We start from the raw sequence: 11,064 nt of genomic DNA, 5'->3' as shown, positions 1-11,064 counted from the left end.
GGGGCCTAGGTTGCAGCTTCTGGCTAACAAGTTACTGCCCTGGGCTTGGGCCAGGTGTGGCTTCTAGCTTCCCAAAGTGCTTCCTAATGATCTTGGAAAAGGCTAGGGCATTCAAGCCACACTAGCAGGTCTAGTGCTCCATTTTCCTATGAAGAGGCACAGAGAAGCCAGTTCTTGAGCTTGGGACAGTGCGGGCTATACCCTCCCCACGCACTGGGAGACGGGCTTCCGTCCTGGCTCTGCCTCTAGCTGGTTGTATGAAACTTGACAGGTGGCGACTGAGTGTCACTCCCTGCTCTGGAATGCAAGAGAAGGAGCAAAGGACATTTGTGATGAAAATGCTGTTACACAGGAGGGAGTGTGCTGAGCCTGAAGTCACAGGGGAGATGGGTTTGGGGGGGGTTCTCCTTGGAGAGTCAGAGGGAAAGGACATTCCAGACCTGGGACAAATGATATAGGAGCTGAGTGTGCCACATTCATGGGGTCGCAGGGGCTGTTCTAGACCCACCAGAGAGGGTGTGCTGGGGGAAGAGATCAAGGCTGGAAGGATTGCTGAGTACAACTACAAAGCACCCTGAAAGGCAGGCGGGGGTCTAGACTTGAGTGGTGAATACCAGGGCCGTGAGAGGGCTCTGAGCAGGAATGGCACGCACAGGCCTGTGAGGCCGATGGGGTCAACGACGGGAGGCTGTGGCGAGAACGTGCTGCACTCGGTCAGATCTGATGCCCATCACTTTTATGAATTTCTGTCTGCTCTTGACTCTGGTGACACTGCCATGTCCTGTCCTTGTTTTCCTGCCCATATGTCCTATAAGTACTTCCTGTCCTTCCCCTACCCAACTGAAGGTATTTATCAGAGGCAAGACTGTATCATCAAAGGCAAAGAAACATCTTGTGGTTATCTGGTCTTTATATCCTCAACATCTAGCAAAGCCCTCTGTGTTACTGGAATAAAAATTACCCAACAAAATTGATACAACTTTAGCCAGATTCATCAAGAAAAAAAGGGAGAGGGCCCAAATCAGTAAAATTAGAAATGAAAAAGGAAAAGCTGCAGAAATACAAAGAACCATAAGAGACTGCCACAAGCAACTATACAGCCATAAAATGGACAACCTAGAAGAAATGGACAAATTCTTAGAAAGGTACAATCTCCCAAGACTGAACCAGGAAGAAATGGAAAATATGAACAGACCAATTACAAGTTCTGAAATTGAATCTGTGATTTTAAAAACTGCCAACAAACCAAAGTCCAGGACCAGATGGCCTCACAGGCAAATTCTACCAAACATTTAGAGAAGAGCTAACACCTAGCCTTCTGAAACTCTTCCAAAACACTGCAGAGAAAGGAACACTTCCAAACTCATCCTATGAGGCCACCATCATCCTGATGGCAAAACCAAAGATAGCAGACAAGAAAATTACTGAAATAAAATTTACCCAAATATGTCACGCTATATAAATGCAAATTAGCGGTTTTTCACTTCTTACTCTTTCTCTGGGAGAGGCAGGCTGGAGAAAACGAATGCAGCAGCCATTTTAGGATCTGCCCCCAGTGGCTGGATAAGCTGCCTGCCCTGCTAGCGAGAGCTGTGGCACCAAGGAGCGAGAGAGTCTGGTTACTCGGACTGCCTCTGTCAGCACAGCCGACTGAGAAGGTGACTGAATCGGCGCAGGTACTCAAGGTGGTTCTCTCTGCCTGCCCTCCCTGAAGTGCACTTCAGCTCCCCCGAAAGCCCCTCGGGGTAGGCCTGCCGTTGTAACCGCAGCCTCGAGCCCTGGAGAAGAAGAACCGCTAGGAAGTGAGCGCTCCCAGGCACGACAGGCCGCGCACGTGGAACCCCTCACCTGTACTCTGTGCTGAGCCCCACCCAAAGAAAGCTGGGTGATGCCGCTTCTGCGGGTTCTTCTCACCAGCCAGGCTGTTTTCCTGGCGAGGCCCCCGAGTTCCCAGCGTTTGGGGGTCGGGCCTAGAGCCCATCACAGAGGTATGCAACCCTTTCTACCGCCCCTGGTGGCAATACCCTGTACCTGTTCCCAAGGGGGTGGGATCCACCCATCAGGCATGGACCTCGGCACCCCAGCGAGCAGGTGAAGCCCGTCCTGCCGCGCATCTTGCGTGAAGACACTGGCGCACCCACCTCTGCATCAAGGTCTGCCTCTGCCCGGGGAGGCTTGTCCTTGGCTAGACGCTGAGCTCTCAAGGGCAGACACTGCCCTCTGCAGCGTTTCCTCTTCCTGCACGGGGCGGGGAGCCAGCCAGGGCCTGGCATGGAGGGCCCTGTGGGTGCGGAACGTGGGCCCCTCCCGGTGTAAGAGGGGCTGCTGGGGGCGGCTCCCCTCAGGGCCTCTTAGGGTCTGAGCCCCACTTCCCCCTTCATCCCCTCCGGGCAGGTACTCCAGCTGCCTCCTGTGTACACCTCCAGGGCCTTCACCACGCGGGGCGCGGAGCTGGCCCCTGTGCGGGAGCCCTTCTGCTCCACACCTGAGAGAAAGAGCCTCCTCGATTCCGGCGGGAGCAGCAGTGGGTCCCCGCTGTCACCCAGGCAGCTGAGGAGCCGGTTCCTTGCTCCCTGGCCTCTCCCATGCCACTCCCCACTCCAGTGGCGCTGCTGTGACACTGGAGGGGCTGTGAGGCCACAGCCCCTCATTTCACCCCAGGGGGCCAGGCCCAGGCGAGTGTGAGACCCCTGCTTCCCGGCACCTCTTCTCCCTCTGAGATGGGGCTGGGACACCGTGGGCAGAACAAAAGACGACGTGTTGCAGAGCACTGTTAAGGACCTGTATTTTGGTTCTTCACAAATGGACAATTTGCCAAAATAACGACAGTCTGCGGCTTTTTTTCTTTGGCCGCGCCGCGCGGCTTGTGGGATCTTAGTTCCCCGACCAGGGATCGAACCCGGGCCCTCGACAGTGACAGCGCGGAGCCCTAACCACTGGACCGCCAGGAAGGCCTGGTCTGTGGCTTTCTGAAGCGTCCGCTTCGCTCCGCAGGAAAGGCTTGGCCTCGGAGGACCTCGGGCGCCGGGACCGTGGGGCTGGACACCCTGAGAGTCGGGAGGGTCCCAGGAGGGCCGGAGAGCAGGCTGAGGGCTGGGCTCCGCAGGGCCTCTGGCCGAAGGGGGTGGGGACCGAGAGGCGGGCTGGGGACGCGGTGGCGAGCAGGCATGGACTTCCCACGGGCGGCCTGGCGAGGGCTTCGGAAGTCAACGGACGCGGAGGACAGGCACCACCGCCGCCCCGGTCCTTGCCCTCGGAGCCCCCGGTGCCGACAGCCGCGTTCCCTCCGCGGGTCCGTGGGCGGCCGGTCGGGGCGTCTCAGGCCGGCTGCAGGGGAGCGGCGGCGGCGCAGCCCACTTTGTTGCTGAAGAGGCGCGAGAGGCTGCGCTTGGGGGCGGCGGGACGCAGCGGCGGGGCGCGCGGGAGGCCGCGCACGTCCCAGAGGCGCAGCGCGCCGTCGTGCGAGGCCGTGTAGAGCACCTGGCCGTGCACCTGCGGGCGCGGGGCGTGGGCGGCGCTGGAGGGGGTGCGCCACCGGCCCCCAACTCCGCGCCTCCCCGCAGCTACGGAGTCACGTAGGTGCAGGCCCCGCCCTGCCTCGGGCCAGCGGCGGCCCGGGCCTCGGCGTGAGCCGCGAACGCCCAGGCCGCCTGATGGGGAAGGCTCAGCCCAGGGGGCCTCGGCCCCGGGGAGGCTCTGCCCGCGGGGGAGCGCTGCTGCCTGGCCGCCCCCTCCCCACTTCCCCTCCGAGGCAGAAGCGCAGGCGGGCTCGCCCTCGCTCAGCCAACCAGCCCCGGGCCCCCGGAGAGAGCTGGAGCGCCTACCTGGATGCAGTTGATGATGAAGGCGTGGCCGCGGAATACCCTCCGCAGCGCTCCAGACTGGGCGTCGAAGGCGCGCGCGCGGGCGTCCCCGCTCCCCGTGAACACTGTGAACACACGGCGCAACTTGCCTCCCGCCCGAGAGCCCTCGTCCCCTCGGGACTCCGCAGGGCGGGGGGCGTGGATGGACAGGGCAGGGAGAGTGCCGGGAACCCTCTCCGGGACCCATCCGCTCGCCTCCCAGGGATGTCATAATTGCAAATGGGAAACAGCAGAAGCCCCTTGAAAGGAAGGAGGCGGCACCTTCCCTATCTCAGTACTTTCCTGTGAGTTCAGGGTGACGCCCAGGGTCCCGGAGGCGCCCTCTGTGGGCTGCAGCCGGCTCTGCAGGACTTCGGCTGCCCCACCGCCCTTGGGCTTCAGGTCAGCCTGCCAAGTCCTTCCAGGTGCTTCCACCCCTCCCGAGTACCACCTGGGCCCAGCTTCCTACTCTCAGGCCATTTGGTGGAAACCTTTGGTGAAGCTTAGCTTCCCTGCCAGGTGTTTCTAGCAGCTCTGAAGCCCCTGCCTCGGGGGGTCATCCCTCCCCTCCCCCCACCGTCTGAGCAGCCTCTTGGGGCAAGGACCAACCAGAAACTCATTCCTTCCCCTCCTCAGTAATGAACTTGGCCCTCCAAACACAACCCAGCGCCTCCGGGGTTCACTAGAGGGCCCCTGCCCAACCTCTCCCAGGGGGAACCTCCCGATTCTGCCTCCCTTGGGCTTTTTCCTACATTATAACTTAGTCCAAGAGTTCTCAAACTCCCAAGGGCAGGCTGGGCCCACCTGAGTTTCTGATTTAAGGAGGTCTGGGGCGGGGCCTGAGAACCTGCATGTCTAGCCAATTCCAAGTAATGCTGATACTGCTGGTCAGGGACCACACTGACGGCACTGGCCAGAGAAACTCCCTGGTCCACTTACCATCTTAGCCCGGGTTCTCCCAGAAGCTGACCCTGACGCTAGGTTTCGAGTGCAAAGAGTTCATCTGGCAGGGCATTGCAGGAAGTGGGGAGAGAAACAGGAAGGAAGGACGCCCATGCAGGTGTTTAAGGGAGCAGGTAACCGCTGGGGGCCCCTGGGAGCAGGGGCGGACCGCGTCTCAGAGTTGTTCCACCCAGGGACAAGGACACTGGGCTACTTATCCGTCAACGCCCAGCCCTCCCATGACCTGCCTCACAGGAAAACACCCTCGGGCAGAGGACCTCAGGTGCCACAGCAGGAAGTGCCCCTGAGCGTGGTACCCATAGCGTCTGCTACAGCCACCCAGCAGCGTGAGTGAGCCACCGTAAGCACCCCCTGGGGGCTCCCTGTCCTTGGGGTGTCTATTCCTTATCCCATTTCCTGTGTCACCTGCCTAGTCCCAGGTTTGCTGCTAAAGCTACTAGTGAATGTGGACTTGGAGGGAAAGTTTCATTTCTCGTTCTCTTCAGCTCCTTTCCTGCCTTCCCCTCCACCAATGCACTGTGGTTACTGGGCATCCTGAGGGTGGGAAGAGGGTCCAGAATTAGGTCTGATCATCCTGTAGCCTGTTGGCAAAGACCAAGGACCAAGTTCCTTAACAGCGGGCAGCAGGTAGGGTCTGTGGGATTTGCTGCAGCGGCAGGTTTCATCCCAGCCTCTGCCACGGGGAGGCGCTCTGGGCAACGTTCTTCTCTTTAAATTAGAGGTCCCCAACAGGAGCAGAGCCATAATCACACTTACAGGCTTGGACACAGGAACAGGAAAAAAATCATTTTTCTGCGTCAGACACCTAAATCCTGAGGGCACCTCATGCTCTATTTTCGGAAATCCATTCTATCTTCATCTAACACCTGTGCTGTGAAGTCAACTTGAATTTTCCACTGTGGCTCCTCCCCCACCCCAGTCTGCTCCCTCACTGCTGTGCTAGGAAGATGGTTCTCAGGCTCAGCTTCACCTAGGGGGGCTGGCTTCCTGCTGCAGGTGTGTGTGTGTGTGTGTGTGTGTGTGTGTGTGTGAGAGAGAGAGAGAGAGAGAGAGAGAGAGAGAGAGAGGACGCTGATGGCAAAATATAACATTGGGGATCGTTTTAGGAAAGAGATGTCCAGGAACCTGGGAGCCCCACTCCCATGTAGGTGTGGTGAGGTTGTGGGTTTTGCTTCCCCAGAACAGTGCCTGTCTTCTGCATGTGTCTGGGGTGTAAACAACTGGCTAGCTGGACAGAGCCAGGAAAGCCCAGATGTGTGACAGTTTGAGACCTATGGGGCAGAGAGCTTGCTGACTACCCAGTAAGCCACACTGCCCTTCTTTCTTTCCAAAATAACCCTGATTAATCCTGGTGGCAGTATCCCCAGATAAGGGCTTTTATTATTCTGTCTCTTTTGCAGGCAGTGGTCAGAGAAATGTATGCAGAAGTCTTTGGGTGGAGTCTCCAGGAAGGATCTTTAAAGGGGCCTACTCATCTAGGAGACACAACCTTTTGCCCTTCCCTCCTCTTCTTCCTGCCTGCCTAAAACGTATGATGGCTGGAGCTCCAGCAGCTATCTTGAACCATGAGGCCCCCCCCCTTAAAGATGGCCGATACATGCTAAGGATGATGAAGTGAAGTGAAAAAATGAACCTGGGTGTCTAACAACTTTGTGGAGCCATCCATTCCAGCCTAGACCGCCAGCCTCTGAAATTCTTCTACCTCAGAGAAAAATAAACCACTATCTCATATAAATCCGTCATCTGGACTTTCTCTTATCTGTAGTCAAACCTAATGCCGAGTGAAGCCAAACCCATGTGGCCCTCAAGTCTGACTGGAGTTAAGTGGTGTCACTGTCTCGAGAATTAGAATGTGTCCTTGAGACCTGCTCTTGACCTGAGGTCCTCTGAACAAGCAGGTCGCTGCACGTCCTAGCGGGGTGAAGGTGGGAAGGAGCCCCTACACCCTTATTTGGAACTTCTTTTGCTGGAGGAACAAACACGTGCACTGAGGGGCCACAGCCGCCGCCCTTGGCCGCTGACCAAACGGAGTGGCAGCTGAGGCTCAAAGAGGGAAGAGTGCAGAGAGATCTGGGCGACAGCGGATGTGCTGGGGGGCGGGGCGTGAAGGGGACAGGCAGGCTGGGGCTACGGGGAGGGCGGGGTCACTTACAGGTGCCCGCGTGGTACTTGAGGGCGCTCACGCTGTGTCTGTGGGCCGCGAACGTGCGCACACGCTCGCCCGTGTCTGCCAGCCAGCACTTGACCGTCCTGTCGGCGCTGCCCGAGTACACGTGCCGGTTCACCAGCTGGGGGCGGGGGGGGCGGAAGGGAGGGTCGGCACCGGACACGGGTACCGCTGACCGTAGGGGGCACCCCGGAAGCCCCTCCAAACCTCTCTCTGTGGAACGTGGAGAGGGGCACGTGCAGGTCTCAGTGGAGACACTGTGGACAAGCCAGAAATGCCCCTGTCCCTGGGTCGCCCCCCACCACTACCCACTCCAGCACCCAAGGTCACGATGCTCCTCTCTTCCCCTCAGGGCCGTGTAGCTCAGGCAGACCCGGCTTCAGATCCTGACTGGCCCTTGGCCAAGTCAGTGACTCTGCTCTCAGCGGCTTCACCCGCAGACAAGGATCACGCCAGACCCTTCCGTGCTGCTCGGACACGACCGTACAGCGCTCAGCACCCTAAGAGCAAGGACCAGAAAACGTCGGCCAGCACTGCTGCTACTACTGCCAGGTGTCTCTCTTCAGCAGTTTCCTACAGCTTGGCCCCCGGGAAGGTCAATGTGACTCCACCTGTAGCTACTTCGGTTCCCTGGTACTGTTCCAGCTGAGAAAAGGGCACCCAGGGCGGGGCTTTCACACTGGACTTCTGCTTGGGGAAGGGAGATAGGAGAAAGCTCTAGAAGTAACCTGACTGACCGCGGTGTGTGTAAGGTAGCCCTCTGCTGGGACTGGAGCTGGACACCCAGGGGCCATCATGGGGTCCTGCCCCCCTGCCCCTGGACACAGGTTCCCCCACTTCCCGCTCGCCGCTGCCAGCTGAAGTGGCATTCACACCCCTTCTTGGCGTTGCAGGAGGTTAGGAAAGGGCCTGGGAGACAAGGGAAGGGCATGAGGAAGCCCCCCTCCCAGGAGCACCCCTGCCAAGAGGGACAGGGTACTAGCGTGAGGGAAGCCCAGAGACAATTGAAATAATTCTGCAAATTTCCCTACAGCAAACACCACGCAGCCCAGAGAGCTCCCGACAAGCACAGCACCTCTGGTTATCGGAGACACGGACGAGAACCGAAAGCTGGCGGAGTGGGGTACTCAGCTGCCGTTAGCTGGCTGATGGCACCAGGCCTCCTCCCACTTTGCAGGGCCCAGGAAGAGGAGGGCAGGCTACAAGCCCCCGAGACAGCCATCCAGGACGCCGCTGGGGCCCAGGGGCCGCTGGAGGCTTAGGAAAGATGAGGTCCTTCTCCCAGGGGCAGCAGGCGGTGGGCCTAGTTTGTTTTGCGGGATCTTAGTTCCCCGACCAGGGATCGAACCCGTGCCCCCTGCAGTGGAAGCGCAGAGTCCTAAGCCCTGGACCGCCAGGGAAGCCCCTGGAATGGGCATCCTTAACTCATCCCGAGTCCTCCTAGCTCGGGCTCACACTACCTACCCATCTTGGCCACTTTCCACTCCAATTCCCACAGCTGACTCAGTTTCCCATTATTACTTCCCAGTTTAAATCCCGGAGAATAGGACTCTGGCCCAGTGCATCTTTCCACCCCACAGCCACAACACAGGTCAAACTTGGCCTTGGGCCAATCGCTACGGCAGAGGGGGTGGAATCTCGAGGGACATGTTTACCTCTTGGAGGCAGAGGCTGAGGGCGGACCAAGTGGGCGACAGGCCTGGCCTGCTTCTCTCAGGCCCCGCCCTCCGGTCCTACTGGGGTTACGACTGGTCCAGCCAATGGAGCCTGGCTTCTGGCCTCTCCCGCTGCTGGTCCACTCCCTGAGGACAGGGCCGCGTGCGATGTCCGCACACCCGAGGGCTTCTGCAGAACATCGCCCAGTCCTCCCTCCGTCTGCACCACCATCGAGAAGGGCAGGGGGACCTGCCTGGCATCCCCACCTGCTCTCGGCCTTCGGGGCGCCCCCGTCAGCCCTGTGCCTGGAGCCTGAATGTGGCCCAGCTTCCTCAGGTGCACACGTGTCCTCGCTGTGCCCTGAGATCCTTGGGCACATACCTTTACAAGTCCTCTCTGTGCTGATCCCCCCTCATCTTTTGGGGGAAAGCCACCCTCCAGGACCCCTCCTCATGCTGCCCAGCACTGTCTGCATCCTGCCCCCCAGGCCGATTGCCACTGGCCCCCAGTGTTTCGACTGTCCCCCCACCAAGTGTCACTCCCAGAGGCAGCCCCAGACCTCCAGGGACCACACTCTCCAAACTACCCACTGAGGCTCCCAGACCTATAATAAGGGGAGTGGGTATGGGCAGCCTATGAGATGGAGACCCCAGTGGCACATCTAGGCCACTCGGCCTCTGCAGCTCTGTCTGCCCGGCCCCGTGAAGGAGGCACTGAGCATCCACAGCGGCCGAGACAAAGGGAAGACGCCTCCTGCGCATAGCGGGTGTCCTGACGACACAGGGCCTGGCGCACGTGCTTAAAAGGCAGCACACTTTCAAAGCACAGATCCTGAGCCCCGAGGCTGATAAGCGGGCGGACGCCTCGCTGCGTGCTTTGGCTGGTTTCCTGAAAGGACACCCACGGGGAGCAGCAGGGCAGCCCGCGGAGACCAGAGAGGCTCAAGGCAGATGGGGAAAGCAGGACAGACCCTGACTGGGCGAGTCACAAGGGCCGGTCCAGCAGGACTCCCTCCCAGCAGCCAAGGCAGCTCCGAGAGGACGAGACGGGGCTTATGGGCCATCTCCCTGCGTGTGATCCACCCAAGCAGAGGGCAGGCCTGGGGCTCTGCTGCTGCGGCCCCAGGGGTGTGGCCTCGCCCTCCCCTCCACTCACAACAGGCCACGCACAGGGCAACGGGAAAGAAGCAGCTGGGCCACGTGGTGAGCAGAGGGCCAGGTGCAGAGCACAGCCAGGCTCCGGGCACTCAGCCTCCTGTCGGAAGAGGCTCCCCAACTCCAGCACGGTATGGGCCCAGACACACCTTATGAAAGCTGCTTGTTAAAAGCACAGGTTGCATGCTCAGTCCTGGGTTCAAATCCTGTCTCTGCCCTTTACCAGCTGTGAGACCTTGGGCAAATTGTTCGCCCACTCTGAGCCTCTGTCTTCTCATGTACAAAATGAGAAAAAATCATCACCCTTACAGGTGGCCGTGAGGATAAATTCAATAATGCACGCAGCCTGATCTAACCCGGGAGCTGGTACGTATCCCTAAAAGGCAACAGCAATCTCTGCTCCAGCCCCTCGGGCTTTGGCAGGACAGTGTTTTGTAGGAAAAGAACGGAGGGCCTGACGATGCTGCAGACGGGCAGGTGCATGCCCCGAGCCCTTGGGCTGCCCCACACCTGGCAGAGCCTTTCCTGTCCCTCTCTGGCTGTACTGGAAATGTTTATTTTAATATCTCATTTCAAAGGTGGGTACATAGGTGTCCCTTTTACCGTTTGCTATACTTTGTTTGAAATGTTTCATAACTAAAAATTTAAAAATATGAAGGGACAGGAAAGAGTCTCCACTTTCTCCTTCTTCACAAGGACCCCCCCGGTTGAGCCTAGACCCTGGAGCCCCTCCAAAGAGCAGGGGTAAAGAAGCGGTCCCCCTCGGTGGTCAGCGGGCTTGACCTTGAGTTTGTTACTTGGAAGTGAGCCCTCACCTCTGCTCTGGCCCACCTTCTCCGTAGGAGGCCTGTGCACTCCTGCTCTGCCCTCACCTGGCTTCTGGAACCCTCTGGGGTTCACGTGCTTGACCCTGGATACACATCCCACAGTGAAGAGGAAAGGCAGAGGCCCCCCAGGGCTTGGCCGATTTCTTGGGCCTCGCCTCAGCTCCCGGAAAGTTCAGAGTGGGCCGCAGGCCTGCAAGGAGGAGGCAGGATGCTGCAGTGGGTACCTCATCCACACGGGCCGATGGTTCGGAGACGGGCATAGGAGGCTGCATAGCTCTGTGAGCTTCCTCTCTTCTCCCCAGCCTCTGAAAAGGTGGCCCCCAAGTTTATCTCAACACACAAAAGGGCCTGACCTGTTTCCCAGGGACGGTGTAAACACCGCAGCTCCATGCAACAGGCCCCCCGGGATCCCAGCGGACACCTCATACTCAGCCTAACGGGAAACCACGGATGAC

The 11,064-nt window shown here is 59.1% G+C and overlaps 1 protein-coding gene across 2 annotated transcripts in view; it reads right to left on the bottom strand.

Moving 5' to 3' along the window:
- The window catches only part of WDR86 (WD repeat domain 86), a 37,112-nt gene that overhangs the window by 9,404 nt on the left and 16,644 nt on the right, over positions 1 to 11,064 (bottom strand). Inside the window, exons 4-6 of one of the 2 annotated variants that reach the window (XM_022577459.3) lie at positions 6,958 to 7,093; positions 3,825 to 3,928; positions 3,221 to 3,492 (exon numbers count right to left, since the gene is read on the bottom strand). In XM_022577459.3, the coding sequence (XP_022433167.1) occupies positions 3,319 to 3,492; positions 3,825 to 3,928; positions 6,958 to 7,093 (414 nt within the window). In that variant the 3' untranslated portion in view covers positions 3,221 to 3,318. Of the gene's footprint in view, positions 1 to 3,220; positions 3,493 to 3,824; positions 3,939 to 6,957; positions 7,094 to 11,064 lie in introns of those variants that run through there. The other variant, XR_002645121.2, reaches the window with a different exon arrangement.

Source organism: Delphinapterus leucas, chromosome 9, assembly GCF_059928025.1.
Source record: "Delphinapterus leucas isolate spDelLeu-1000000601 "Yukka" chromosome 9, BTC_Dleu_Yukka2, whole genome shotgun sequence".
NCBI lineage: Eukaryota > Metazoa > Chordata > Mammalia > Artiodactyla > Monodontidae > Delphinapterus > Delphinapterus leucas.
This window is presented reverse-complemented; position numbering and strand designations above follow the sequence as displayed.